Source organism: Capra hircus (assembly GCF_001704415.2).
Source record: "Capra hircus breed San Clemente chromosome X unlocalized genomic scaffold, ASM170441v1, whole genome shotgun sequence".
NCBI lineage: Eukaryota > Metazoa > Chordata > Mammalia > Artiodactyla > Bovidae > Capra > Capra hircus.
Window position 1 is genome coordinate 26,362,861 of NW_017189517.1, and position 27,112 is coordinate 26,389,972.

A 27,112-nucleotide genomic window follows, 5' to 3' on the forward strand; every position below is an offset into this window, starting at 1 on the left:
CATCCATTATGATCCCCATATTATTGTGCTTGCTCAGAAAGTTGTTGTGAGCATTAAGTAAGTACATGTTGGAACACTTAGAACAGTGCAGTGGGTATATTTCTGATGACAGTGTACAATATATAAAATTCATTTTTTTTCCAATACGGTCATTTTGGTTGTTTAAAAAGATGATTTCTAAAAATGTGAGATAGGCTTTTACTTGCCACTTATAGGCTGTAAAGAAATAATTGCCCACATATTTTAATAGAGAGACTCATATGATACTATTTATTTAATATTTAAATTTTGCATGGAAATAAGTATGGTTTTCTCTAAAAATAACTTGTTTTAGGGCAGTAGTATAAACATCTAAAATGTTAGAGTCTAACTCCAAATTTAATCAAATGAGGTTGTTCTTAGTCAGATCCTGCCCTAATTAATACTTTTCTTTCTATTGATATTATCACTGTATTTCTAGCACCAAATATAGTACCTGTGTGTCATCTAGTTACTCAATAAATATTTGGTGAATGAAAGAATCTCATGCTTAACTAATTTTCACTCTTTGTAGATGAAATCATTTTAATTATACATTATATAATCTAACAGAGATATTCAGCTTCAATGAGGGATGTTATCAGTTTTTAACACTTACTCAACAAAGTTTTTAATATCTAAGTAATTTGTTCTTGTAAAAGAATGTGAAAAGTACAAAACATTAAATAAGAAAACATGCCCTAATCCCCAACTCAGAAATATTCAACTACTATAAACACTTTGGTCTTTCCTTTATTTGCATTTTTATATGCATGTGTTTTTTTGATCAACCTGACCAAAGTCATACATTGCTTTTTTTTTTCAGATTACATGAGATATGTGTTATAATAAGCCTTAAAATATTTGTGAATATTTATGGATTATTTAAAAAATAAGTCAATATTTTAAAATTTCTGTTTCAGTAAAATGATCAACCTTTCAGTTCCTGATACAATTGATGAGAGAGCAATCAACAAGAAGAAACTTACACCATTCATCATTCAGGTATGCACTCTTCTCCTCTCCTTCCATGAAACTATTATTTGAGGACCTGTTTTACAGACTGAAGGCTCTGCAGTTTGCATCTTCTCATTTAATTCTTACAACAGCTCTGAGTAGAGGATTATTTTCCAGATTTCATAGAAGCTTAGATGCAGAAAGATTTCAGAGCTATACCAAGGTTAATAATGCTGGAACTAAAGTCTAAATCCAGGTCTAACTGCAAAGCCCTATATTCTTTTCATTACATTTTGCGTTCAAACATACAGAAATAAGCAAGCACGTTTAAGCTCTTAAGTTAATTATCATGCTTAAAGAATAGAAAGCTTTTATTTTCCATCTAGTATTAGGGTGTTATATAGCAGCATTTCCTTATGCAAGACCATCTCTTGGGATGAGGAGATTCAGAACTGATAGAACTCTCATGTGTATTCAGTAGACCTCTCATTTAGGCATTTTAAGAAATTTAACACATAACCCACATGGATATACTTACTCTAGTAACTCAGCCTTTTCCTTTAGGGTCGGTATCTTTCAATAGGGACTAACTAAAAATGCTTTTAACTTGCCTTGGAAATCTGAAAAAGACTATAAAAATGAGGCTAGATTTGTTTTAGCTATGCTTTTAACACCAAAGCTTGGATATTGCTTTCTGTGGATCATGTATGGGTAAACTTAATACATAATTTCATTACTGTTATTTCAGTGAAGGGAGAAAAAGACTAAAAAAACAGAAAGGTCAAGAAGCAAGCATTATAAATTGGCTGTCTTGCAGGAAAACTTAAACTTGGCACTGAACTCAGCTTCTGCCATTGGATGTCATGTTGTGAACATTGGTGCAGAGGATTTGAGGGCTGGGAAACCTCACCTGGTTTTGGGACTGCTGTGGCAGATCATTAAGATCGGTTTGTTTGCTGACATTGAATTAAGCAGGAATGAAGGTAATGAAACACAGTCATGATCTTGAAAATTGTTTATTGGTTATTTTTTTCTAGTCATGCAGACTGTCATGCTTTCACCTAATTGAGGTGATTAGATGATAACTAGAATTAACAGAAGGTAATGTTATGGTGTTATTCAGGAAAACAGCCTAATCATAACTTTCTTCTTTAGTAGTAATTAACATTTGTCTGACTCTTTAGAATTCACTTCACAATAAAGACACGAAAACCCAGAGAGTTTAAGGAATTTGTGCAACGTTCTTTTCTGCTCTACTCACATAGTCCCCACCCCATTACCACCCTCAGGCACACCATCTCCTATTAATTTTAATACCTTTTCTATTCTATTATAGATTTAGGGCTCTTCAAAAATATTCTAACCTGCCCTTGATGGTCTCATATTTCCTGAATTAGCAGAAGCACCATTTTTATAGCATAGGTTTTGATATCACATCATAGACTTGTAGAATGTATAAGCATATGTGATACAATTGTCCTAAGGTCCTAGGAAGTGCTACATTGTCCTCTCCTTTTGAAGTTTAAAATATTAAGCATCACTCCAAATATTCACATTTTCTCCCAGAAATCGCCATATCAATCTTCAGTTACTTTGGGGGAAGAATATAAATTGGGAGTTCTCGGTATTTCTGGGTCTCACAATACCTGTCAGCAGTTCTATTCTGCACATTTATCCAAGACTTTATGACACTTACAATTTTAAGTCCACTCAAAGTGGCCTGTATTTGAACAAATAAAAATTTTCTAGTTGCTGGTCTCTTCAGAGCAGTATTTATCTTGTTAGAGTTAAAGTCCATTGAACAAGGAAAGGAAGACAACAAAATTAAACTACATTGGCTTATATAATAAGTCAAATGATTTATCTCTGACAAGGTCTCAGGTGCAGAGAGGTCAGGCTGTTTAATCCTTTCCAGCCTTTTGACTTGGAGATGGAGAGCATGTGAAGGTTTCTGTACAAGTGACAATGTTGCCTCTGCCCTAACTTAAATCCCTCAGTACCAGCATGACATGGTGTGAAGTGGAGTCTATGAAAGATGAAACTTGCCCATTAGAGATATTACTTAGACCTCTTTGGAAGTCAGGCAGTTTTAGTCTTCTTGTTCAGTGTAAATCTCCTTTTATCTTATGGGAGGTAATTATTGCATAAGGACTATACAACTTCTCCATGAAAACAGTGCCTAAATTTATATAGTTCTCTGTGCAGATGCTCAAGCTTCTACCTCTTACCTCTGGAGGTATTTACCCAAAAACCCTTGGATTCTTCTGCATATTCAGTTCAACAACAAAAAATTGTAAAAGAGCCTTTACATGTTAGGTGCCATAGAAAATGTAATGTTGAATTATTTTTCTTTAAAAACAGGTATGGCAAAAACCACTACAATATTGTAAAGTAATTAGCCTCCAATTAAAATAAATTAATTAATTTAAAAAAAACAGGTTTAACACTTCAAGAGTTAGTTATGCTTAAATATAAATAAATACCAGAGGGTTTGAATACCCTTTTAATCAAAAGGCTCCAAAGTGTTAAACATACTCCCCCAAGCCTCTGATTTTAATATTATTTAAGAACAGTTTATGTAAATATATGACATAATGTGACAATGTTCAACTTAAAAGCTAGAACTTACTTGGTATTTGGAATGTGAAGAATACTCAGGATGTTAAAATATGTAATGCTGTGTATTCTCGTAATTAAGTGTTTCTATCAGTATAATCTTATAACTAACTATATACTTTTATTTATCTTTATTATTAGACTGTGAGTACCTGAAAACCAAGAGCTAGGTCACAGTACTTTTTGTACCTCTGTTACTTACTTAACAGAGTGTCAAAAGACTCAATAAACATGTAATGACTGTTACCATGTAATATATCGGTTGGGTTTTTCTTTTTTACCTTTATAGCCTTGGCTGCTTTACTTCGAGATGGTGAGACTTTGGAGGAGCTTATGAAATTATCTCCAGAGGAGCTTCTGCTTAGATGGGCAAACTTTCATTTGGAAAACTCAGGCTGGCAGAAAATCAACAATTTTAGTGCTGACATCAAGGTAACTGTTTAGTTAAATACTTCAGTTCAATTCAGTTCAGTTCAGTTCAGTCACTCAGTCGTGTCCGACTCTTTGCGACCCCATGAATCGCAGCACGCCAGGCCTCCCTGTCTATCACCAACTCCCGGAGTCTACCCAAACCCATGTCCATTGAGTCGGTGATGCCATCCAACCATCTCATCCTCTGTCGTCCCCTTCTCCTCCTGCCCTCAATCTTTCCCAGCATCAGGGTCTTTTGAACTGAGTCAGCTCTTCGCATCAGGTAGCCCAAAGTATTGGAGTTTCAGCTTCAACATCAGCCCTTCCAAAGATAACCGAGGACTGATTTCCTTTAGGATGGGCTAGTTGGATCTCCTTGCAGTCCAAGGGACTCTTAAGAGTCTTCTTCAACACCACAGTTCAAAAGCATCAATTCCTCAGTGCTCAGCTTTCTTTATAGTTCAACACTCACATCCATACATGACCACTGGAAAAACCATAGCCTTGACTAGACGGACCTTTGTTGACAAAGTAATGTCTCTGCTTTTCAATATGCTATCTAGGTTGGTCATAACTTTCCTTCCAAGGAGTAAGTGTCTTTTAATTTCATGGCTGCAATCACCATCTGCGGTGATTTTGGAGCCCCCCAAAATAAAGTCAATTATTGTTTCCACTGTTTCCCCATCTATTTGCCATGAAGTGATGGGACCAGATGCCATGATCTTAGTTTTCTGAAAGTTGAGTTTTAAGCCAACATTTTCACTCTCCACTTTCACTCTCATCAAGAGGCTTTTTAGTTCCTCTTCACTTTCTGCCATAAGTGTCATGTAATATACATATCTGAGATTCTTGATATTTCTCCCCACAATCTTGATTCCAGCTTGTGCTTCCTCCAGCCCAGTGTTTCTCATTGTGTACTCTGCATAGAAGTTAAATAAGCAGGGTGACAATATACAGCCTTACTTCAGGGGGACATAATAACATGGAGACTTCAGGCCAGCTTAAAGGAAGGAATATCCTAAGAGTTTATCACCCAGCCTTGTTGCCTCTAGCCCCTGATGGAAGATTTCAGTAGAGAGACTGAGCCAAGTAAGAGCACCAGCACTAAGTCCAGCTTTCATTTTGTGGAAAGGGGTTTAAGTATTATAGTGCTATCATTTTCTATTCTGCCTACCATTCAACATACTGTACAAAAAGATAGGCAGTCATGACTTCTGTTCCTAATGCCTTTCCCAGGCCTCAGTGTACCTGTGTTAGTAAAGGCCTAGAAGAGAAAGGGCCTCAGGATTCCCCATCCCCTTTCTTATTTGGCAACGCTTCTTTCATGTGCTGCCTCCTTCAGGCATTCAGTTCTTGGAGGTGGTTATATACTCTTACGTATGTCTGTATCTCCCACCTCAGCCCTGCCCCTATTTTAAAAATTTAAATATATTTAAAATAATTTTATAATGTTGTATTTGTTTCTGCCATACTACAACACAAATCAGCCATGCATTCCCCTCCCTCTCTAGCCTCCTACCCCTCTCCCCATCCCATCCCTCCAGATCATCACAGAGCACCAGACTGGGCTCCCTGTGCTATACTGCACCTTCTCACCAGCTATCCATCTTACACTTGATAGTGTATATATGTAGATGCTACTCTCTCCATTCGTCCCACTCTTTCCCTCCCCCACTGTGTCCATAAGTCCATTCTTTACATCTGTGTCTCCATTCCTTCCCTGTAAATAGGTTCATCAGTGTCATTTTTCTAGATTCCATATATATGTATTAATCTACTATATTTGTTTCTCTCTGACTGACTTCAGTCTGTATAACAGGCTCTAGGATCATCCACCTCACTAGAACTGACTCAAATTCATTCTTTTTAATGGCTGAGTAATATTCCATGGTGTATATGTATCACATCTTCTTTTTCCATTCATCTGTTGATGAACATGTAGGTTACTCCCATGTCATGGCTGTTGTAAACATTGCTGCTATGAATATTCAGCTTCCCATGTAGCTCAGTCAGTAGAGTCTGACTGCAGTACAGGAAACTTGGGTTCAATCCCTGGGTTGGGAAGATCCCCTGGAGAAGGAAATGGCAACCCACTCCAATATTCTTGTCTGGAGAATCCCATGGACAGAGGAGCCTGGCTGGCTACATTCTATGGGGTCGCAAGAGTCAGACACGGCTGAGTGACTAAACACATGTGAATATTGGGGTACATGGGTCTTTTTCAGTTATTATTTTCTCAGGGTATATGCCCAGTAGTGAAGTTGCTGGGTCATATGGTAGATTTATTCCTGGTTTTTTAAGCAATCTCCATACTGTTTTCCATAATGGCTGTATCAGTTTACATTCCCACCAACAGTATAGGAGGGTTTGCTTTTCTTTACATTCTTTCCAGCATTTATTGTTTGTAGAATTTTTGATGATGGCTATTCTGAATGGTATGAGGTGATAGCTCATTGTAGTTTTGATTTGCATTTCTCTAAGGATTAATGATGTTGATGATCTTTTCATGTGTTGCTTGGCCATCTGTATGTCTTCTTTGGAGAAATGTCTGTTTAGGTCTTTGCCCATTTTTTGATTGGGCTGTTTGTTTTCCTAATATTGAGCTATATGAGCTACTTACATAATCTGGAGATTAATCCTTTGTCAGTTGTTTCATTTGCAATTATTTTCTCCCTTTCTGAGGGTTATCTTTTAATCTTTTTATTGTTTCCTTTGCTGTGCAAAAGCTTTTAAGTTTAATTAGGTCTCATTTGTTTATTTTCATTTTTATTTCCATTACTTTAGGAGGTGGGTCACAGAGGATCTTGCTGTGATTTATGTCAAGGAGCAGGCTACCTATATTTTCCTCTAAGCTTTATAGTTTCTGACCTGATATTTAAGTCTGTAATCCATTTTGAGTTTATTTTTGTCTATGGTGTTAGGAAGTGTTCTAGTTTCATTCTTTTGTGGCTGTCCTGTTTTCCCAGCACCACCTCTTGAAGAGGCTGTCTTTTCTCCATTGTATATTGTTGCTGCTTTTGTCAAAGATAAGGTCCCTGTAGGTGTGTGTAAGTTTATCTCTGGACTTTCTATCTTGTTCCATTGGTCTGTATTTCTGTTTTTGTGCCAGTGCCATACTGTCTTGATGACTGTAAATTTGTAGTATAGTCTGAAGTCAGGAATGTTGATTCCTTCAGCTCTGATTTTCTTTGTCAAGATCGCTTTGGCTTTTCAGGGTATTTTGTGTTTCCATAAAAGTTGTAACTTTTTTTGGTTCTATTTCTGTGAAAAATATCATTGGTAGTTTGATAGGGATTACATTGAATCTGTAGATTGCTTTGAGTAGTATAGTCATTTTCACAATATTTCTCCCAATCCAAGAACATGGTATATCTCTCCATCTGTGTCATCTTTGATTTGTTTCATCAGTGTCTTATAATTTTCTTCATACAGGTCTTTTGTCCCTTTAGGTAAGTTTATTCCTAGGTATTTTATTCTCTTTTTTTGCAATGGTGAATGGAATTGTTTCCTTAACTTCTCTTTCTGATTTTTCATTGTTAGTGTATAGGAATGCAAGGGATTTCTGTGTATTAGTTTTGTATCCTACAACTATACCATATTCATTGATTAATTCTAGTAATTTTCTGGTGGAATCTTTAGGATTTTCTATGTTATCATGTCATCTGCAAATAGAGTTTTACTTCTTCTTTTCCAATCTGGATTCCTTTTATTTCTTTTTCTTTCTTCTCTGATTGCCATGGCTAGGACTTCCAAATCTAGATTGAATAATGGTGGCAAGAGTGGGCACCCTTGTCTTGTTCCTAATTTTAGAAGAAATGCTTTCAGTTTTTCACTATTTAGAATAATGTTTGTTGTGGGTTTGTCGTATATGGCCTTTATTATGTTGAGGTAGGTTCCTTCTGTGCCTACTTTTTGGAGCTTTTTTTTTTATCATGAATGGGTGTTGTATTTTGTCAAAAGCTTTCTCTGCATCTATTTATACGATCGTATGACTTTTATCTTTCAGTTTATTGATATGGTTAATCACACTGATTGATCTGCATATGTTGAAAAATCTTTGCATCCCTGGGATAAATCACACTTGTTTATGATGTATGATCCTTTAATGTGTTGTTGGATTCTGTTTGCTAAAATTTTGTTGAGGATTTTTGCATCTATATTCATCGATGATATTAGCCTGTAATTTTCTTTTTTGGTGGTATCTTTGTTTGGTTTTGCTCTCAAGGTGATGGTGGCCTTGTAGAACGAGTTTGGGAGTTCTCCTTCCTCTGAAATTTTCTGGAAGAATTTGAGCACAATAGGTGTTAGCTCTTCTCTAAACTTTTGGTAGAATTCACCTGTGAAGCCCTCTGGCCATGGGCGTTTGTTTGCTGAAAGATTTTTAAATCACAGTTTCAATGTTGGTGCTTGTGATTGGTCCATTTGTGATTTCTAATTCTTCCTGGTTCAGTTTTGGAAGGTTGTACTTTTCTAAGAACTTATCCATTTCTTTCAGGTTGTTCATTTTATTGGCATATGGTTGCTCACAGTAGTCTTCTATGATCCTTTGTATTTCTGTATTCTGTAGTAACTTCTCCTTTTTTGTTTCTAATTTTATTGATTTGAGTCTTCTCCCTTTTCTTCTTGATGAGTCTGGTTAGTGGGTTGTCAATTTTATCTTCTCAAAGAACGAGCTTTTAGTTTTATTGATCTTTGCTATTGTTTCCTTCATGTATTTTTCATTTATATCTTTACTATTTTTGTCCTACTAACTTTGTGGGGTTTTTTGTTTTTGTTTGTTGTTTTGTTCTTCTTTTTCTATTTGCTTTAGGTGTAAAGTCTGATTGTTTATGATGTTTTTCTCATTTCTTGACGTAGGCTTGTATTGCTATAAACTTCCCTCTTTTGCTGTGTTCCATAGGTTTTGGGTCGTCATGTTTTCATTGTCATTTGTTAATTTCCTTTTTGATGCCTTCAGTGACCTGTTGGTTATTTAGAAGCAGGTCATTTAGCCTCCATGTGTTTTTCTTTTTTAGTTTTTTTTTTCCTGTCATTCATATCTAGTCTCATAGCATTGTAGTTCAGAAAAAATGCTTGATACAATTTCAATTTTCTTAAATTTCCTGATGATTATGACCGAAGATGTGATCTATCCTGGAGAGTGTTCCATGTGCACTTGAGAAAAAAGTGTATTCTGCTGTTTTGGAAAGGGAATCTTATTTTTAAATGAATATTTTAAAAATTCTCCTTTGATATTTTTTTTAAAAACATATTCTGCTTTTAATATTTTTAAAAAGCAGAGGATTGATGGGTAATGTGAAAAGGAACTTCCAATTTATGTTCGAGTTCAAATTTTCACCTAAAGCCCCTTTTCAGGGTAGTAAGTTACAGGCTCTTTGGGGTCTACTCTTTACCTGTCTTTCTCAAGTGCATAGGGAGAAGGCACATACAAATTCTTTCTGTACCTTTAGTAGGTAGTTGTAAGTGAAAGCACTTTCACAACTGTAATGCACTACTCCTTAGGAGATAACCCCTGTGCCACTAATGGTAAGATCTGGGTTTGCATTCCATGAATTGCTCTGCAGTGGCTTTCACTCTCACCTGATTCTCCCCATTCTTAGAATAATTTCTGGCAAGTGTATCAAATGTACATAGTTGGCTCATTGAAGATACAGCTTTCTAGGCTTCTCCCAGAGATCTGTACTTGGCAGGTCAGAGCTTACATCTGGCCATCTCCATATTAAGCAACTTCCCTGGGGGATTAGGATATACACAATCCATAGGAGTTATCATGAGAAACATTCCTTTATAATCTGTTTGGACTGTTAAGGCCCAGTAATAGAAAACTTCCAAAGCTGGGAAGGTGATCTTTGGATATAACATTGATCTCAGGTGGCCTTGGCCTATAGCAGCTTGAAGCAGGGATTCTGTTCCCAGCCAGAGATTGAGGTCAGGCTACAGCAGTGAGAGAACTGGATCCTAGCCACTAGGCCACCAGGGACGAGTGGGACCAAGGCCCTGGCCCATCAGCTGTGTAGAAGTGAATTTCCACATAGAGATTGAGATGAGTAAAACAAGTGTTTATTAGCAGGAAAATGTATATGTGAATAGACTCACATGGGTGGGCTCAGAGAGACAGTTGCACCCTCATGGTGGTTTAAATCACTTTCATGGAGCATTTCTTCTGGGTTTCCTTTGGCCAGTCATCTTGCTTTGTCTGGTTCTGAGTCCGTATTTGGTTTATCTCAGGATCCTCCTATGTGTGCATGTATATCTCTTAGCCAGGATGGATTCTAGTGAAGAGGCCTATGGGTAGGTCAACATCACTTACTATGAGCTTGAGACAGGAGATACATGGGTCCAGGCTGAAGAGTTTCTCCCCTGTGGACAGAAATTCTATAATAGCAGAAGCTCCATAAAAGCTGGATGATGGAGGAGGCTGGGCCTTGCCCAGATAAGAGATAAAAGAACATGTATTCCGCATTCTTGAGGTCAAGGAGACGTTCCCGACTACACAGGCACAGAAAGGCTCAATGGAGGTCAAAAGGGAGGTTGCCTCAATTTCTGGCTGGAAACCAAAGCCCTGCTTCAAGGCACTGTGGACTGAGGCTACCCCAAATCACCGTGATGCTACCTCTTCTATCTCTTATCTGGGCAGGGCCCAGCCTGCTCTATCATCCAGCTTTTATGGAGTTTCTGCTATTAATATTATGGAGTTTCTGTCCACAGGGGAGAAACTGTTCAGCCTGGGGCCCATGTATGTCCTGCCTCAACATGATAAAGAAACTTCACTCCAGTTCCTGTCCTCTGGTATTCCAGAGAGGCAGAATTGTACTTGACATGTGTGTTGAAGACCCTCATTAAATGTTTACAGTAATACAGTGGTTTTCAGGTTTTGTTCTGTGTAGCATCCACATAGCCTGAATTCACCCAGCCCACATCTCATATGAGCAATGCCATATTTGTTTTAGGTATTGGGATTCCAAGTAAAAGTGTTCAAGTGTTGAAAGAGGTCAAGGGCTTAAAGAGAAGCTCATTTGGGTAAATATATTCAGATGATTAAGGGTTTACTGTTATTTTACCACCTCAAGTAGAACTCATTTCAAAATTTTTGTCATTTCAATTTATAATTTAATGCATTGTTAACTAATCTCTTCTCCATAGGTTATGGTATATACATATTATGCTTTGTCATGATATAACCTGTTTATTTTCTCTTTCCCTATGCTTCCTGGATTTCTCCTATCCTACTTGTTTCTCGTGCTTGTTTTATCTGTCAAGCTTATTGACTTCAGTAACTCAGTGAAGGTACAGAACTAGTTATATGTTTTCTAGCATTATTGTATTGATGATTTCAATAAATTGTAAAGTCTTGACAAAATCCAGTTCATCCATATTCAAGGCAGACATAAGGCCAGATAGGTGGACTTTTCTGGGAAAAGGAACTGTTAATTAGAAGATAGAGGTTTGTGTCACATTCTTACAAAATCCAATTCAAATATCCTTCCACACATGGGACAATAGGATACATTCATTCTTTGTAAATGTGATCTCACTGACATTTGCAATTCATTTTTAGGATTCCAAAGCCTATTTTCATCTTCTCAATCAAATTGCACCAAAAGGACAAAAGGAAGGTGAACCACGGATAGATATTAACATGTCAGGTTTCAATGTAAGTATAGATGTTCTTGTGAATTCTACAAGCTTACAAAATTGTCAATTTCTTATAAATAACAAGAATGCTTATAATTGCATGTTATGATGTTGGCAGTTTTAAGTATTATCTTAAATTTTATTACTGTAGATATAATTTGTAGACAGAAAGACTAGCTTTGATTTATGTTAATAGTTTATTAGTGAGTTCTGTAGTTATGGTGGTGTTGGTTTTTATGGATGGCATAAAATATTCAGATAAAATGTGGGGAAATAAGCACTAGAAAGGCTAACCTTTTCTGAGTTTTTGGATTATAATCACAATGATAAATTTAATGAAAACATATTCATATATGCATCTGTAATATTCTTATATTGAGAGTAATGTGAATGTGTTTACAAACTCCTGATCCCTGAAATCCAGTTTGGTGAATTACTGTCACGGACCATGTTCCCTTGTTATGTCACTTATTTGCTCGATGACCTTGGACAAATTCCTTTGTTCATACATGAAGTAACAAGTTGGCCTAGACTACTGAGTCTCAACTTTCTAGGATCCTGTTGTTCTTTGTACTCATTAGATATGGAACAGATTCTACTGATATTTAAAAAATGCACATTTCTAGCATATTTCATATCCACTTCAGATTGAGTGGATTACACTTGCTAAACCTTTTATGCTGCCCTTACCAGAAATGAATTTGTCACTGACTTGTAGTACTTATATTTCTGTCTGTTTTTAAATGTGAAATTCTTCAGTTCAGGTCACTCTTGGCACAAATGAGGGACCCTCCTGTGCATGAAGGAAGGTCTCTGGGATGGCTAGTCGGGTGATCTTATGCCTAGGTAGATAACACCAGTGTACTGATTCTGATTATGATACACCTCTTCTCCAGTCACTTCTCCCTGGTTGATCTTAAAGCACTCCCTTCATTGTCTCTATCCTCCTCAGAATCCTTTAAGGATTCCCCATTGACTCAAGAGTTCAGTCTGAAATGTTCTGCTGAGCATGTGAAGGCCTGCTACACCATCTTGCTCCATCTCTTCTAGCCAGGGCAATTTCCTACTGCTCTGTCCACACACTCATTTTACTGTTGAGTCTTTCATCATGCTTTTCCCCTGTTTTTCAGTGTCCTTTATCTTTGTCAGTCTTATACCTTATTTAGGGATATATATCTCCATCATAACATCCAGTTTCCTCATGATCCTTTGTGATCCCTCTCTGCCCCCATACTCCTCCATCCTAGGCAACCACTGATTTGCTTTCTTTCAATTTAGTTTGAATTTTTGAGAATTTTATGGAATCATATAACAGATGCTCTTTTTTTTAATCAAGCTTCTTTCAGCATTATTATTTTGAGACTCATCTGTGTTGTTACATAAATCAGAAATTCATTCCTTTTTTATTGCTGAATAAAAGTCCAGTGGATGGATATGCTATAATTTGTTATCCATTCACTACGATGAACATTTGGATTGTTTCCAGTTTGGGGCTATTACAAATATAGCTGCTCTGAACATTCATATACAAGTTTTTGTGTGAGTTTAGGCATTCATTTATCTTTGGTAAATACCTAAGAGTGGAATGGCTGGGTAATGGTATCTGTGCATTCAACTTTTCTAAGCAGCTGCCAAGTTGTTTTCCAAAATGGCTATACCATTGCACATTGCTACCAGTAGCACATGAAGGTTCCAGTTCATCCACATGTTCACTGACACTTTAATGTGGTTAGTTTAAACATTAAGAATTTTAACAGTGGTAGAGGTGTCTCATTGTGATTTTAATTTGCATTTCCCTAATGACAAATGATGTTGAACATCTTTTCATGTAGTTATTTGCTGTCTATACATCTTTGTTTAAACACTTTACCCATTTTAATTGCATTGTTTGCTTTCTTATCAAGTTTTGAGTGTTTTATATATTTTGGATATAAGTCCTTGATTAGATATATGATTTGCAGACATTTAGTCCCAGTGTTTTTCCCAGAACAGACATTGTTTAATTTGGACAAAGTCAGATTTAGTCTTTTTTTTTCTTTGGCAAATCATGCTTTTGATGTTGTATCTAAGAAGTTTTAGCCTAACACAAGGTCACAGACATTTCTTCTTATGTCTCCTCTTAGAGGTTTTATAGTTGGGGTTTTATATTTAGCTTTATATTTATAGTTTTGAGTTCATACATTTACATGTGTATGTGTATTGAAGGTTAATTTTGAATATGATGTGAGGTATGGGCTGAAGTTGTTTTGGGCATATATATATTTTCATTTGGTTATTTTTTGTTTCATTATTCTGTATCTTAATTTTTAAAAATTGTTGCGATTTCAGTGTTTCCTTCTACTCCAATATTATCAGTGCTTTTTGTTTAAGAATGCTAAGATGATTTAAAAAATACAGGATTTAAAAATAAAGATAATAAAAAGCACGAACCAGAAGCATTAAAGTAACAAGTGACAGATTGAAAGAAATAGAATAGGCTCTATGAGATGAACTCACTAGGCTCATGGAGAATCCCAAAGGCTGAATCCCAGTCAATTGCCTAATCTGCTGGTGGTTACTGATTGCTCTGCAATGGTAACAGTGAAGGGTAACACAGTAAATACCCATTCTTCTGGAGACCTAGATGATTGAGGCACCTCACTGGAGATGAAGAAAGTAAAGATAGACAGAGTTAAGACTCTCAAATTATAGAATCCGAACTGTGTTGGTTTATAAGTAACATTTCCCAAATTTCCTTTATCTGTTATTTCCCCCTGATTATAAAAATCCCTTCTTACCTGACACTGTTTTCCAGAAGAGCTACATTTACCCTGGGGCATACTGGGGTGGCCCTGTCTATAGTAGCTGCCGAGAGAAGTCTGGAGGGGGCAGGTCACTAGAAACGAATAATCCAAAAGCAATTGTTCCTCCTGCAGCTTCAGGTTTTTGACTTTTATTGTTGGGAGGTGGGAATGGTGAGCACTTGAGAAACTATTTTTAATTTTGTCTGAAATTATAAGATCTATAATTTATAATCCTCACCAAACTGTATGTTAGTCAAGAAATCAGCATGCATCTTTCCAAAAGGAAAGAAGTTGGGGTGGGGAGAAGACAAAACGAAGAAGTTAGGAGTCCTAGGAATTAGCTGAAAGTAAGTATTTTACACTGAAATAGACAACTTTGCTTCCTGGATGGAAAAGTAAAAACAAAAAATAGTTTAAGAGAAAGATGATAATTTGAAATATGCAATTTAAACCTCAAAATTATTGGAGCCTGGTATCCTTGATTATTATTTTTTTAAAAAATTTCCCCATAATTCCTTCATCTTTTTCAGCCTTACTCCCTCTTTAGGGCTTAAACTTAAAATCTGAACAGATTTCACTTTTTTCTTAATGAATTTTGGCATGAGAGAAGTAATCTCAGTTGAGTGAAAGCTATTCTGTCCTTAGATACATGATCTGGTGCCATCTAGGGTATTCTCAAGGTACTGCATATTAAGCACAGCCAACTTTTTTTTTTTTTTTTTTGTATTCAAAACAGTAACATAAATGCCATGTGTTGGCTAAGAGAAAATAGAATTGTATACCCAGCCTATCATTGTAGGGCAAAGTTTCTATATTTTTAGTATGACCTTTAAAAAAAAGTCTTATTTTACTTCAACAGGAAACAGATGATTTGAAGAGAGCTGAGAGTATGCTTCAGCAAGCAGACAAATTAGGTTGCAGACAGTTTGTTACCCCAGCTGATGTCGTCAGTGGGAACCCTAAACTGAACTTAGCCTTTGTGGCTAACCTGTTTAATAAATACCCAGCACTCACTAAGCCAGAGAACCAAGATATTGATTGGACCCTATTAGAAGGTAACTGAAGGTTTCTTAAATTATGTTTGGGGCTACACAGTGGAAATACATAGGCCACGATGATTTAATAATCTTGATTTAATAACTTTCCTTATCCATTTAGCAACTGTCTACTAGAAGTAGTCCCAAGGGCTGAGAAATAAGTGACACCTGATGGAAAGGGATGATAACAAGGGAACTTTTATTTTAATTTACTTATTTTTGGCTGCTCTGGGTCTTTGTTGCTGCATGCCAGCTTTCTCTAGTTGCTGCACCCAAGGGCTGCTCTTTGTTGTGGTGCTCAGCCTTCTCATTGGGGTGGCTTCTCTTGTTGAGGAGTTGGGCTTCATTGCCCCATGGCATATGGGATCTTCCCAGACCAGGAATCGAACCTGTGTCCCCTGCTTTGGCAGGAGGACTTTTATCCATTGTACCACCAAGGAAGTGTGGGAACTTTTAAAGTAAGCTAGCCTAGGATCACTTAGTATAAGCCCACTTAGTAAACCAATGTTTTATTTTAATATTTTATATTTAGGTCACTTATTTTTAAACCTCCCTCCAAAAAAATGCACATGTGCATAAAATTTGACTTATATAAATCTGCAGTATTTGTTTCATTCTTCCATAGTCAGACTAACTGAAACTGCTCTCAGTTCCTTTCACCTTTAACCTACTCAAAAAAAAATAATAATGCATGTAAATATTCATTTAAATTGGGAAAAGCAGAGTATACCTTTGCCAGATTATATATTTATGAAGTATAGTACTTAAAAATTAACAAATGTAACTAGTAGCTTATTACATATCCACTACCATTATTATGAAATCAGATGGTAAAGAATCTGCCTGCAGTGCAGGAGACCTGGGTTCAATCCCTGGGTTGGGAAGATCCCCTGGAGAAGGAAATGACTACCCACTCCAGTATTCTTGCCTGAGAAATCCATGGACAGAGGAGTCTGGCAGGCTACAGTCCATGGGGTCGCAAAGAGCAGGACACAACTTAGCAACTAATACTTTGAACTCCCAATTAGCAGCTCATTGTATATATACTAGGATTACTATAAAATCTTTAAATTTTATGCTTTTGAAGTTTCAAATAATTTGTTGCTTTAATATAGGCATGTAAAAAAAGTAGATATATGTAACTTAGAATCAATATTTTTAAATGGGTAGAGAGAAGATGTAAATTAATGTGAGTATAGAGGTTTGTATGTCCATGGCAGATTTTTCTAATAAAAACTAAACTGATAATATCAGTTACTTTAGAAGTATGGGGATTTGGGGAGATACTGGAGAAGGGTGAGATGGAGAAGAAATTATAAAAAGTTCATATACCTCTTAGCTGATTATAATAAGGTTATATTTTTACTTTTAAAATAAAGTCATCCAATTTAAAAAACAAGAGAGAGTATTCAGAGAGACTGCTTGAAGATTCATATTTGAGAAAGCCTCTAGATCTGAAAAAAAATAAACTAATCTAATTGTGGGTTGATGTTATATGCACATATGCAAGATGTTTAATGATTATATAAACACTGTGAATATTTTTAATAGGAGAAACTCGTGAAGAAAGAACCTTCCGTAACTGGATGAACTCTCTTGGTGTTAATCCCCATGTAAACCATCTCTATGCGTAAGCCTTCCAATGCTATTGTAAAGTTTTGAACATCATGAATGGATGCTGCATAAATAATTATAGCTCTAAACCTTTTCTAAATGTTAGTTTGTAGTCATTACTTTATTGGAAAATGTGGTGACTTCCATTATCATTTCCCAAATACACAAAAGCCCAGATTATTTCTTTACATGGTCATTAAGTGAAAGAATGTGTAAATATCTTTCTAACACCCTAGGGAACAGAGACTTTCTATTTTGAAATGGAGACCGGAAAGTACATTAAGTAGACCATCCATAATTCCTTGAGGTCTTTGTGCTCACTGTTCTCTCAGCCTGGAATGTTCTTTTCCACATCAAATGCGTTATTCCCTTGCTACATTCAAGCCGCTGATTCAGATTCTAACCGCCGCCACTTACCACTCCCTAACTCCTAACCTTGTTCTTTTTATTTTTCATAGCAATTAAATACATTCCCCTAACCCATTTATGGAGAAGGCAATGGCACCACACTCCAGTACTCTTGCCTGGAAAATCCCATGGACGGAGGAGCCTGGAAGGCTGCAGTCCATGGGGTCGCTGAGGGTCGGACATGACTGAGTGACTTCACTTCCACTTTTCACTTTCATGCATTGGAGAAGGAAATGGCAACCCACTCCAGTGTTCTTGCCTGGAGAATCCCAGGGATGGCGGAGCCTGGTGGACTGCTGTCTATGGGGTCGCACGGAGTCAGACACGACTGAAGTGACTTAGCAGCAGCAGCAGCAGCAACCCGTTTATCCATATACTTGTTTATTCTCTTTCTTTCTCTGACTCTAAAGGACTGGGATTTTTTTTCCTATGAGCCCAGCCTTTAGAACAGTTCTTTGCAAACAATAAGCTCTCAATAACTACTTTTAAGTGAGTTGGATGGTGTTAGCTCTATTTTTAGCACAGATTAATAAAATGCATGCATCTTTTGACAGTGTAGTGTCCTTGTTTTTAAGGAAACAGGTCCTGCTCTCAGAAAACACTGATCAAACTCTTTTTAAATCATCAGTGACCTGCAAGATGCCCTGGTAATCTTACAGCTATATGAACGAATTAAAGTTCCTGTTGACTGGAGTAAGGTGAATAAACCTCCATACCCGAAACTTGGAGCCAACATGAAAAAGGTAGCAAATTAAGTTGCTGCGCATATTTGTTACAGACTGTTTTTATTTTCAATTTGTTTTTGTTTAGGAAACTCTGACTCTGAGCTTCTTGAGGACAGAAACTGTGTCTTACTTTGTGCGCACCTGCATGTACAGATTAAACAAGTGAAAATCTTTAAACATTTGCTTTTGTTTGTTTGCAGCTAGAAAACTGCAACTATGCTGTTGAATTAGGGAAGCATCCTGCCAAATTCTCCCTGGTCGGCATTGGAGGGCAAGACCTGAATGATGGAAATCAAACCCTGACTTTAGCTTTGGTCTGGCAGCTGATGAGAAGGTATGGTACACAATTTTAACTGCTTAAACTTCACTATCATACACATCTGTGATCTAGTCTTTACTATTTCTAAGGAAACGTATCAATGACTACCTTTGAAACTTTTGTGTTCAGACTATGAAGTGAGCTTAAGTAATGAATATATGTTGGATGGTCAATGGGAAACGCCTTCTTGAAAGTGAGGCAGCAGAACTGTGAATATTTCCCTTTTTTCATAATATGCCTGACATAGACTTAGTGTTCGTGACAGATTTAGTGTTCATGAATAAAAACAGCAAAAATTATGAACATGTATACATTTGAGAAAGAAGATCTCTTAACTGTATTGCTGAAAAGCAATTCATTATAACTGGGTACCAGCCAAAGCACAGCTTACTTTAAGTTGTTACCATTGGTTGGCCTAGTACACAGTGAGCCTGCAGTAGACTGGTGGACTTACTCTTTAGAGCACTGAAAATCTTCCTGCCACTACTACTTGAAATTTTTTTTCCATATAGTGTGAATGTCTTATTGTGAAATCTTTTCTTTAATCTCTCAAACCTAAGGAAAAGAAATGAAAGATAAAGCATCTTTCTAATATTTGTATTTTTCCTAATAAACTAGAACAGAAACTGTTCTTTTTTTTTTAATTAATTTTTATTGGTGTTTAGTTGCTTTACAATGTTATGTTAGTTTCTGCAATACAGCAAAGTGAATCAGCTATATGTTTAAATATATCCCGTCTTTTTCAGATTTCCTTCCGATTTAGATCACCACAGAGCATTGAGTAGAGTTCCCTATGCTATACAGTAGCTTCTCATTAGTTACCAGTTTCTTCTGCTGATTCATTTAGATACACCCTCAATGTCCTGGAAGATCTTGGTGATGGTCAGAAAGCTAATGATGACATCATTGTAAGCTGGGTGAACCGAACATTGAATGAAGCTGGAAAGTCAACCTCCATTCAGAGTTTTAAGGTAAGAATTTCATTTTTGACTATTAAATGTTATGTTTGCCATAGAAAGTATCTATAGTTTAGAAGGCTAGCCTTTGGTTTCTTTGTGAGTGAGATTGTTGTGGGGTTAATGACATGATTCTTTTTTAATTCCCTAGACTTTGTTTTTGACAGCTTTATATAAGTGATCATGCATTAATTTGTACACATGGAAATTCTCAAATGTATTGTCCTTTTACTCTAGGATAAGACAATCAGCTCCAGTTTGGCAGTTGTGGATTTGATTGATGCCATCCAGCCAGGCTGCATAAACTACGACCTTGTTAAGAGTGGCACTCTGACAGAAGATGACAAACACAATAATGCCAAGTAAGGGATGCTGCCTAATATCCTGATAAGGGCATAGGCATTGTAGGCAGGCAGATCTGCATTATCATTCAGGTTCTGCCACTTAAGAATGGTGTCAGCGGGGGGAAACGTCTTCTAGCCTCAGATTCCTCATCCACAAAATGGGAGCAATAATACTTACCTTGGGAGATTTTGAAATGAGTAAAATACGTAAGAGCCTAGCATTGTTGCACCTGACCTAGTAGGTAGGTGCTCAGTCAGCCATTGGTTTGTAGGTTGTAGAAATAATGTATGTGTTAAAGCAACTTAGCTGCAAACTTAAAACAACGGGAAAATGGGTAAAAGATAAGCATGCCTTTGATAGGGTTTTCTTTTGTTGCACTCTTTTTAAACATTTTTAAAACTTACTGTGCATAGCCCACCTTACTATGTATGTTGAGTTTATTATATTGGTCCCTTAAGTGGGCAGGATGCTAAACCCTCAGCTGAAACCATGCCTTGAAAGTTTCCTGCATTTTGACAATATTGAGAAGATCTTTTCCACCTGCCTCTTCCCTTCTTCTCCAAAGACCTAGGCTGTGATCTGGTTTCATGGGCAACTCATGAAAGCTATCCTAGTATACACTGAAAATCAGCTCCCAACAGGGCTTCAGAAGATAGATAAGAAGCATTACTGCAAAACTTCATTTTGGCATCATACACGTGTCAAATCATTTCTTCCCTCCTTAAAAAAATATTTGCAGCATAATATGTGAGGTCAGGTGGTCCTTAGAAAGCATCACTATGAACAAAGCTAGTGGAGGTGATGGAATTACAGTTAAGCTCTTTCAAGTCCTGAAAGATGATGCTGTGAAAGTGCTACACTCAATATGCCAGCAATTTTGCAAAACTCAGCAGTGGCTACAGGACTGGAAAAGGTCAGTTTTCATTCCAATCCCTAAGAAAGGCAATGCCAAAGAATGCTCAAACTACCGTACAATTGCACTCATCTCACACACTAGTAAAGTAATGCTCAAAATTCTCCAAGCCAGGCTTCAGCAGTTCATGAACCGTGAACTTCCAGATGTTCTGGTTTTAGGAAAGGCAGAGGAACCAGAGATCAAATTGGCAACATCCGCTGGATCATGGAAAAAGCAACAGAGTTCCAGAAAAACATCTATTTCTGCTTTACTGACTATGCCAAAGCCTTTGACTATGTGGATCACAATAAACTGTGGAAAATTCTGAAAGAGATGGGAATACCAGACCACCTGACCTGCCTCTTGAGAAACCTGTATGCAGGTCAGGAAGCAACAGTTAGAACTGGACATGGAACAACAGACTGGTTCCAAATAGGAAAAGAAGTGCATCAAGGCTGTATATTGTCACCCTGCTTATTTAACTTTTATGTAGAGTACATCATGAGAAACGCTGGGCTGGAAGAAGCACAAGCTGGAATCAAGATTGCCGGGAGAAATATCAATAACCTCAGATATGCAGATGACACCACCCTTATGGCAGAAAGTGAAGAGGAACTAAAACGCCTCTTGATGAGAGTGAAAGTGGAGAGTGAAAAATGTTGGCTTAAAGCTCAACTTTCAGAAAACTAAGATCATGGCATCTGGTCCCATCACTTCATGGGAAATGGACAGGGAAACAGTGGAAACAGTATCAGACTTTATTTTTGGGGGCTCCAAAATCACTGCAGATGGTGACTGCAGCCATGAAATTAAAAGATGCTTACTCCTTGGAAGAAAAGTTATGACCAACCTAGATAGCATATTCAAAAGCAGAGACATTACTTTGCCAACAAAGGTCCATCTAGTCAAGGCTATAGTTTTTCCAGTGGTCATGTATGGATGTGAGAGTTGGACTATGAAGAAAGCTGAGTTCCAAAGAATTGATGCTTTTGAACTGTGGTGTTGGAGAAGACTCTTGAGAGTCCCTTGGACTGCAAGGAGATCCAACCAGTCCATTCTAAAGGAGATCAGCCCTGGGTGTTCTTTGGAAGGAATGATGCTGAAGCTGAAACTCCAGTACTTTGGCCACCTCATGAGAAGAGTTGACTCATTGGAAAAGACTCTGATGCTGGGAGGGATTGGGGGCAGGAGGAGAAGGGGATGACAGAGGATGAGATGGCTGGATGGCATCGCTGACTCGATGGACGTGAGTTTGAGTGAACTCCAGGAGCTGGTGATGGACAGGGAGGCCTGGCGTGCTGTGATTCATGGGGTCACAAAGAGTCGGACACGACTGAGCGACTGATCTGATCTGATGATAAAGATTTATAGAGAACTCTTTAAACTTATTTTTCCAGAAACTTGATCATATTTAAAGACTCCTATTACAGAACACCTAGAAATACCTTGCATATTAATTGAAGAGTGCTCCTACAAATTTCCTCAGCTGGAAATGTCAGTTCTTAACTCCTTTCCTTTCTCTACCCTTTTCCTTCCTTGCTTCAGCCACTCTGGCATGTACCAGATAGACTCTGTCTCTTCCCTTGAATATTTGGAAGTATTCACTGTATCTATGAAATTGTATTTTGCGTATGCAGTTTTCCACTGTGTCTCTAAGATCTCGTGATAGCCAATGTTATCTTATTACATGCTCAATGAGAATATCAACATCTGAGTATATATACATATTTTCAACATCTGGGTGTATATATATATATATATATATATATATATATATACACACACACACATATATTCTGGAAAAATGTTTTTTCATATCAGTGCTCCTAAATTGTTCTCATTTTACATTATAGAAAAGGAGTGAATAAATATTATCAGCCCCAAATAGTAGAGCTTGAAAATCTGGTATCACTTATGAGTGACCTCACAAAATAAAAGAGAAAACAATGAAAAATGAAGTCATTCTGATTTGAACTCTTGCTGTAGAAGTTTTGTATCCCAGACAATTGAGTATATGAGAGGAAATAGATGCCTCATGTTGTGCCCTTGACTAACGGGAATTGAACCTCAATTTTTGTTTCCTCCAAAAAATAGGTACGCAGTGTCGATGGCTAGAAGAATTGGAGCCAGGGTGTACGCTCTACCAGAAGACCTTGTGGAAGTAAAGCCCAAGATGGTCATGACTGTGTTTGCATGCTTGATGGGCAGGGGTATGAAGAGAGTGTAAAATAACCAATTTGAATAAAAAACAACCTTGCTCCCAGGTGCATGATTAGCAGTACAGCAATTTCTGGCTGAAGTGCTCATGGCTTAAGAAACTTTTGGTTATTGAAAGGACTTTTTAGTTTTAACAAGACTAAGCTCATCATGGGAGCCCTCAGGTGAAAGAGTTTTAGTAACAACAACTCCTCTTTCCCATAGTCAAGGTGGATTTGTCAGGCCCACCTGAAATGTGCCCATAGTCAAATCATTTACTCGCTCCTAGATCGCTGCCCTTGACGTTTCCCATTGCTGTACCTATTTCTATGTATCTGTTTTTTTCTTAGAATGTCCACCTCCTGGGACTTGCTTAGATGATTGAATATGAATATTATTGGTATTAGACAATAATTTGCTTTCCATCCAGTATGCTAGTTCTTATTCAAGAACTGTGGTCAGAGGGTATTTGTATATGAGTATCCTTTGCTTATCTTTCTAGTACTGAAACTTGACAGAAGTAACTGGCTGTGCAGAATGTAATAGAAGCTTTTCATATTCTTTTATTCTTAAAATCAGTATCTTTTTACAGTATTCTTTCTACATGATCCTTTTTTGTACATTTAAGAATATTTTGATTACATTAAATAAGACTGCTGATTTTGCTACTTTTTTTAAGGGGTCTTCAAGTAAGTAAAAAACATACATTATAGGTAGAGGGAAATGTACCTTGAATTTCCATCTTCCCTCCCACACTAAAGCTGTAAACACTTGACATATTTTGTCCTGAAACACTTGGTTCAATATATGCTTCTTTGTTTTAAAACATGTACCATCAAACTCTCTCTTTAGATTTAAAATGCTGTTGAATATGACACTTTTGAGGAGAGAGTGGGCTCAGAATTTAGGAAGGATATGGTAGGCCAAGTATGCTAAGTGTATATTAAATTTTCTAATTTTACACCTAAGATAAGGAGATGCGGTCACTAAAAAATAAACATGTATGTAGGACTTAATGTACTCTAATGTACTCTGCTTTGTCAAGCTGTTTGCTATAGTTTTTAAGATCATAATGTTACTCTAACTCTGAAAAGTGATGTAATCTGGTAGCAATGTATTAGTTCAAATAAAGGCATTTACATAATTAGTCTCTTCACGCCTCTGTCCCTTCATAGTATGCCTATAATGTTTGCCAGGTTTTTTCCTCCAATATTCTAACTCATTTTCTGATGTACTTTATAAAATGATGTTTGTTAAATTTATGCTTTTGGAGCTGAATTACACGGATGGACAGATTAAGGTTATAATCATCAATGAGGTAAGATGGTTTTCTCCAACTTACTAAAATTTCCTTATCCAGTTTCTCCCTTTTTCTTTCTTTTTCATGTCACTCAATCTTTTCAGTGTTCAGTAATGACATGATATGTGTTTGTGTGTGTGCTAAGTCACTTCAGCCTTGTCCAACTCTTTGCGATCCTATAGACTGTAGCCTGCCAGGCTCCTCTGACCATGGGATTCTCCAGGCAAGAATACTGGAGTAGGTTGCCATTCCCTTCTCCAGGGGATCTTTCTGACACAGGTATAGAACCTGCATCCCCTGCAACTCCTGCATTGCAGGTGATTCTTTACTGCTGAGCCACCAGGGAAGCCTGTTCTATGATACACAGAAGGTCAAAACAATGGGGATCCAAACAACCAAGGAGGAGAGGTGGTTTATGACAGGTTTTCCTAGCCTCATCACTATTGACATTTTGGGCTAGATAATTCTTTGTTGCAGGTGGGAGGGAGCTGTCCTGTGTATTATTGCAGGGCATTTAGCTGTGTCCCTGGCCTCTATCCACTAGATTTCAGTAGCATACCCCCAGTGTGTAGACCAAATATGTCTCCAGAACTAGCCAAATGTTCCAAGATGGGGGCAAAATCATCTCTAGTTGACAAACTGTTGTTTATGGTAACATTTTAGTGTTTTGTGTGAATGAGTAATATGAAATGCAGTCCTTTAAGGAACTACATGATGATAACTATAAAATACTTTTTATTTATAGCCTAAGAATAAGAAAAACCTTTATTAATATGATATGAACCCCAGAGACATAAAAGAAAGATAAATGTGACAATTCTGCTTTTGCAATAAATGAGTAAGCAAAGTCAGAATATAGATGACTAAGAAAAAAAGTTTGGTCCCATTGTCTTAGTCCATTCAGGCCACTGTAACATGGTATCATAGACTGGGTGATTTATAAATACCAAATTTATTTATTTTAGGCAGTCTGGAAGTCCAAGATCAAGGCACTTGCAGATTTGCTGTGTGGTGAGAGCACACTTCCTAGTTCATAGATGGCTTTCTTTTAGCTGTAACCTCACATTGTGATAGGGGCAAGGAAGCTCTGGAGTCTCTTTAATAAGGGCACTAACCCCACTCACGACTTCACCTTTATAACTTAATGTCCCACCTCCTAATACCATCACACTGGGAGATTATGTTTCAACATACAAATTTTGGAGGAGCCTGAAACATTTAGTCTATAGTACCCGTATGATGGATTTTCTTAACATAAGGCTAAAAGATGAGTATCTGCAAATATATACCAGGGTAACTGAAAAGACAGGACAGTTGTATCTTATGACCTGTCTCCTACTTTGTATTTCCTATGCTTATCTACATTTGTTTCCTTCCAGGTACAAAAATTCACTGTAAGTAATGCCTTGAAGTGCTTTGAAGCAAGATAGTAATAAAAAGACTTATTCCATCTTGCCCTTTATTCAAAACAGGAGCTAGTTTCTTGGGTAGTTCACTGTACAGAGCCCACCATCTGTAGGAATGCACCTTTGCTTACTTAAGTGTTCACATGAAACAGTTGGCCTGAACACACCATTTCTTCTTTCCTCCAAATAAAGGGCTAAAATCACTAACATATTAAGAAATCTAACAAATCTATAAAAGAGAAAGTTCCATTAGAAAAATGAGCAAAGGAGATCAATATCCAATTCAAAGCCTATAATTAAACAAAGGACATTAAAAGGGAATGCTGATTCTCAAAAAGTAACAAGGATTATGTAGTTTCAACCAACAAAGAGCTGCCTTTTTTAGTAGACTTTATTTTTAGATCAATTTTAGGTTCACAGTGAAATTGAGTAAAATGTACAAAGATTTTCCATATACCTCCAGCCCACACACATGCATGAGCCTCCCTCACCAACAACATCCCCCACCAGAGTGGTACATTTGTTATAGCTGATGAACCTACATAGACACATCCATAATCACCTAAAGTCCATAGCTTACCTTTTATATTCTATGGATTTTTACAAATGTGTAATGGCATAAATCTACCTTTATAGTATAATATATAGGATTTTCACTACCCTAGAATCTTCTATTCTCTGCCTTGCCATCCCTCCCTATTCCCTAACCCTTGGAAACCACTGATCTTTTTATGATCTCCATAGTTTTGCCTTTTCCAGAATGTCAGAATCATACACTGTAGCCTTTTGAGATTGTTTTCTGCCGGGGTCCAGCCCCGGTGGATCCAGGGAATTCGAAGGGTGGACGGCATTGGCGTGGAAAGACTTGTTTATTTATTAATATAAGATTAGATTAAGAAACTGTAGCGTAGTAGGAAGATTAAGTGGAGGAAGAGGGCTGAATAGCTTGGTTTACGCGGAAGGCCAATAAAATTCCAGACAAGGAATTTGCACCATCTACGTTGGGCCACCGGCGCCCGCTTGAATATCTAAGGGTGCCTCGCCTTAAGCTCCCTTTCGTGCGGGTCTTAACAGCCAGGGCAAGTAAGTAGACCTGGCGAGCCTCCGCGCCCCAGGTGGAGATTCAGCCTGAAGTTAAAGTAAAGAGCAGAGAGAGGGAAAGGGAGAGAAGAAAGAGAGAAAGACACGGGGGGAGCCAGAGTCCCAAGAAACCAGGCCGAGAGACTAGTTCGAGAAGCTGGCCCGAGAAACTGGCCCCTGGCCCCCTCCTTTATTGTTCAGAAGGTCTTTTATACTTTTGATAAAACATGGAGATCAATGGATAACACAAAATTATGTAGCGTTCGCAGCCCAGACTCTTTCTATACATCATTTTGTATACAAAAGTTCTCAGGTGATTTACATTATCTTCTGGCCAAGAGGCTTGTTAACACTTTTTGGCTCTCTTCCTTAATGAATGTTAATTTTGTTTCCCCTGAAGTGTTTTTCTTT

At 37.3% G+C, this 27,112-nt stretch overlaps 1 protein-coding gene across 2 annotated transcripts in view; it reads left to right on the forward strand.

The window, feature by feature from the left end:
- The window catches only part of PLS3 (plastin 3), a 100,441-nt gene extending 76,379 nt beyond the window's left edge, over nucleotides 1-24,062 (forward strand). For both annotated transcript variants that reach the window (XM_005700566.3, XM_005700565.3), the window contains 11 exons: nucleotides 942-1,023; nucleotides 1,793-1,958; nucleotides 3,881-4,023; nucleotides 11,561-11,656; nucleotides 15,280-15,475; nucleotides 17,009-17,087; nucleotides 18,108-18,222; nucleotides 18,405-18,538; nucleotides 19,371-19,494; nucleotides 19,717-19,841; nucleotides 22,814-24,062. In XM_005700566.3, coding sequence (XP_005700623.1) covers nucleotides 942-1,023; nucleotides 1,793-1,958; nucleotides 3,881-4,023; nucleotides 11,561-11,656; nucleotides 15,280-15,475; nucleotides 17,009-17,087; nucleotides 18,108-18,222; nucleotides 18,405-18,538; nucleotides 19,371-19,494; nucleotides 19,717-19,841; nucleotides 22,814-22,946 — 1,393 coding nt within the window. In that variant the 3' untranslated portion in view covers nucleotides 22,947-24,062. The remainder of the gene's footprint in view (nucleotides 1-941; nucleotides 1,024-1,792; nucleotides 1,959-3,880; nucleotides 4,024-11,560; nucleotides 11,657-15,279; nucleotides 15,476-17,008; nucleotides 17,088-18,107; nucleotides 18,223-18,404; nucleotides 18,539-19,370; nucleotides 19,495-19,716; nucleotides 19,842-22,813) is intronic.
- Nucleotides 24,063-27,112: the final 3,050 nt, after the last annotated feature.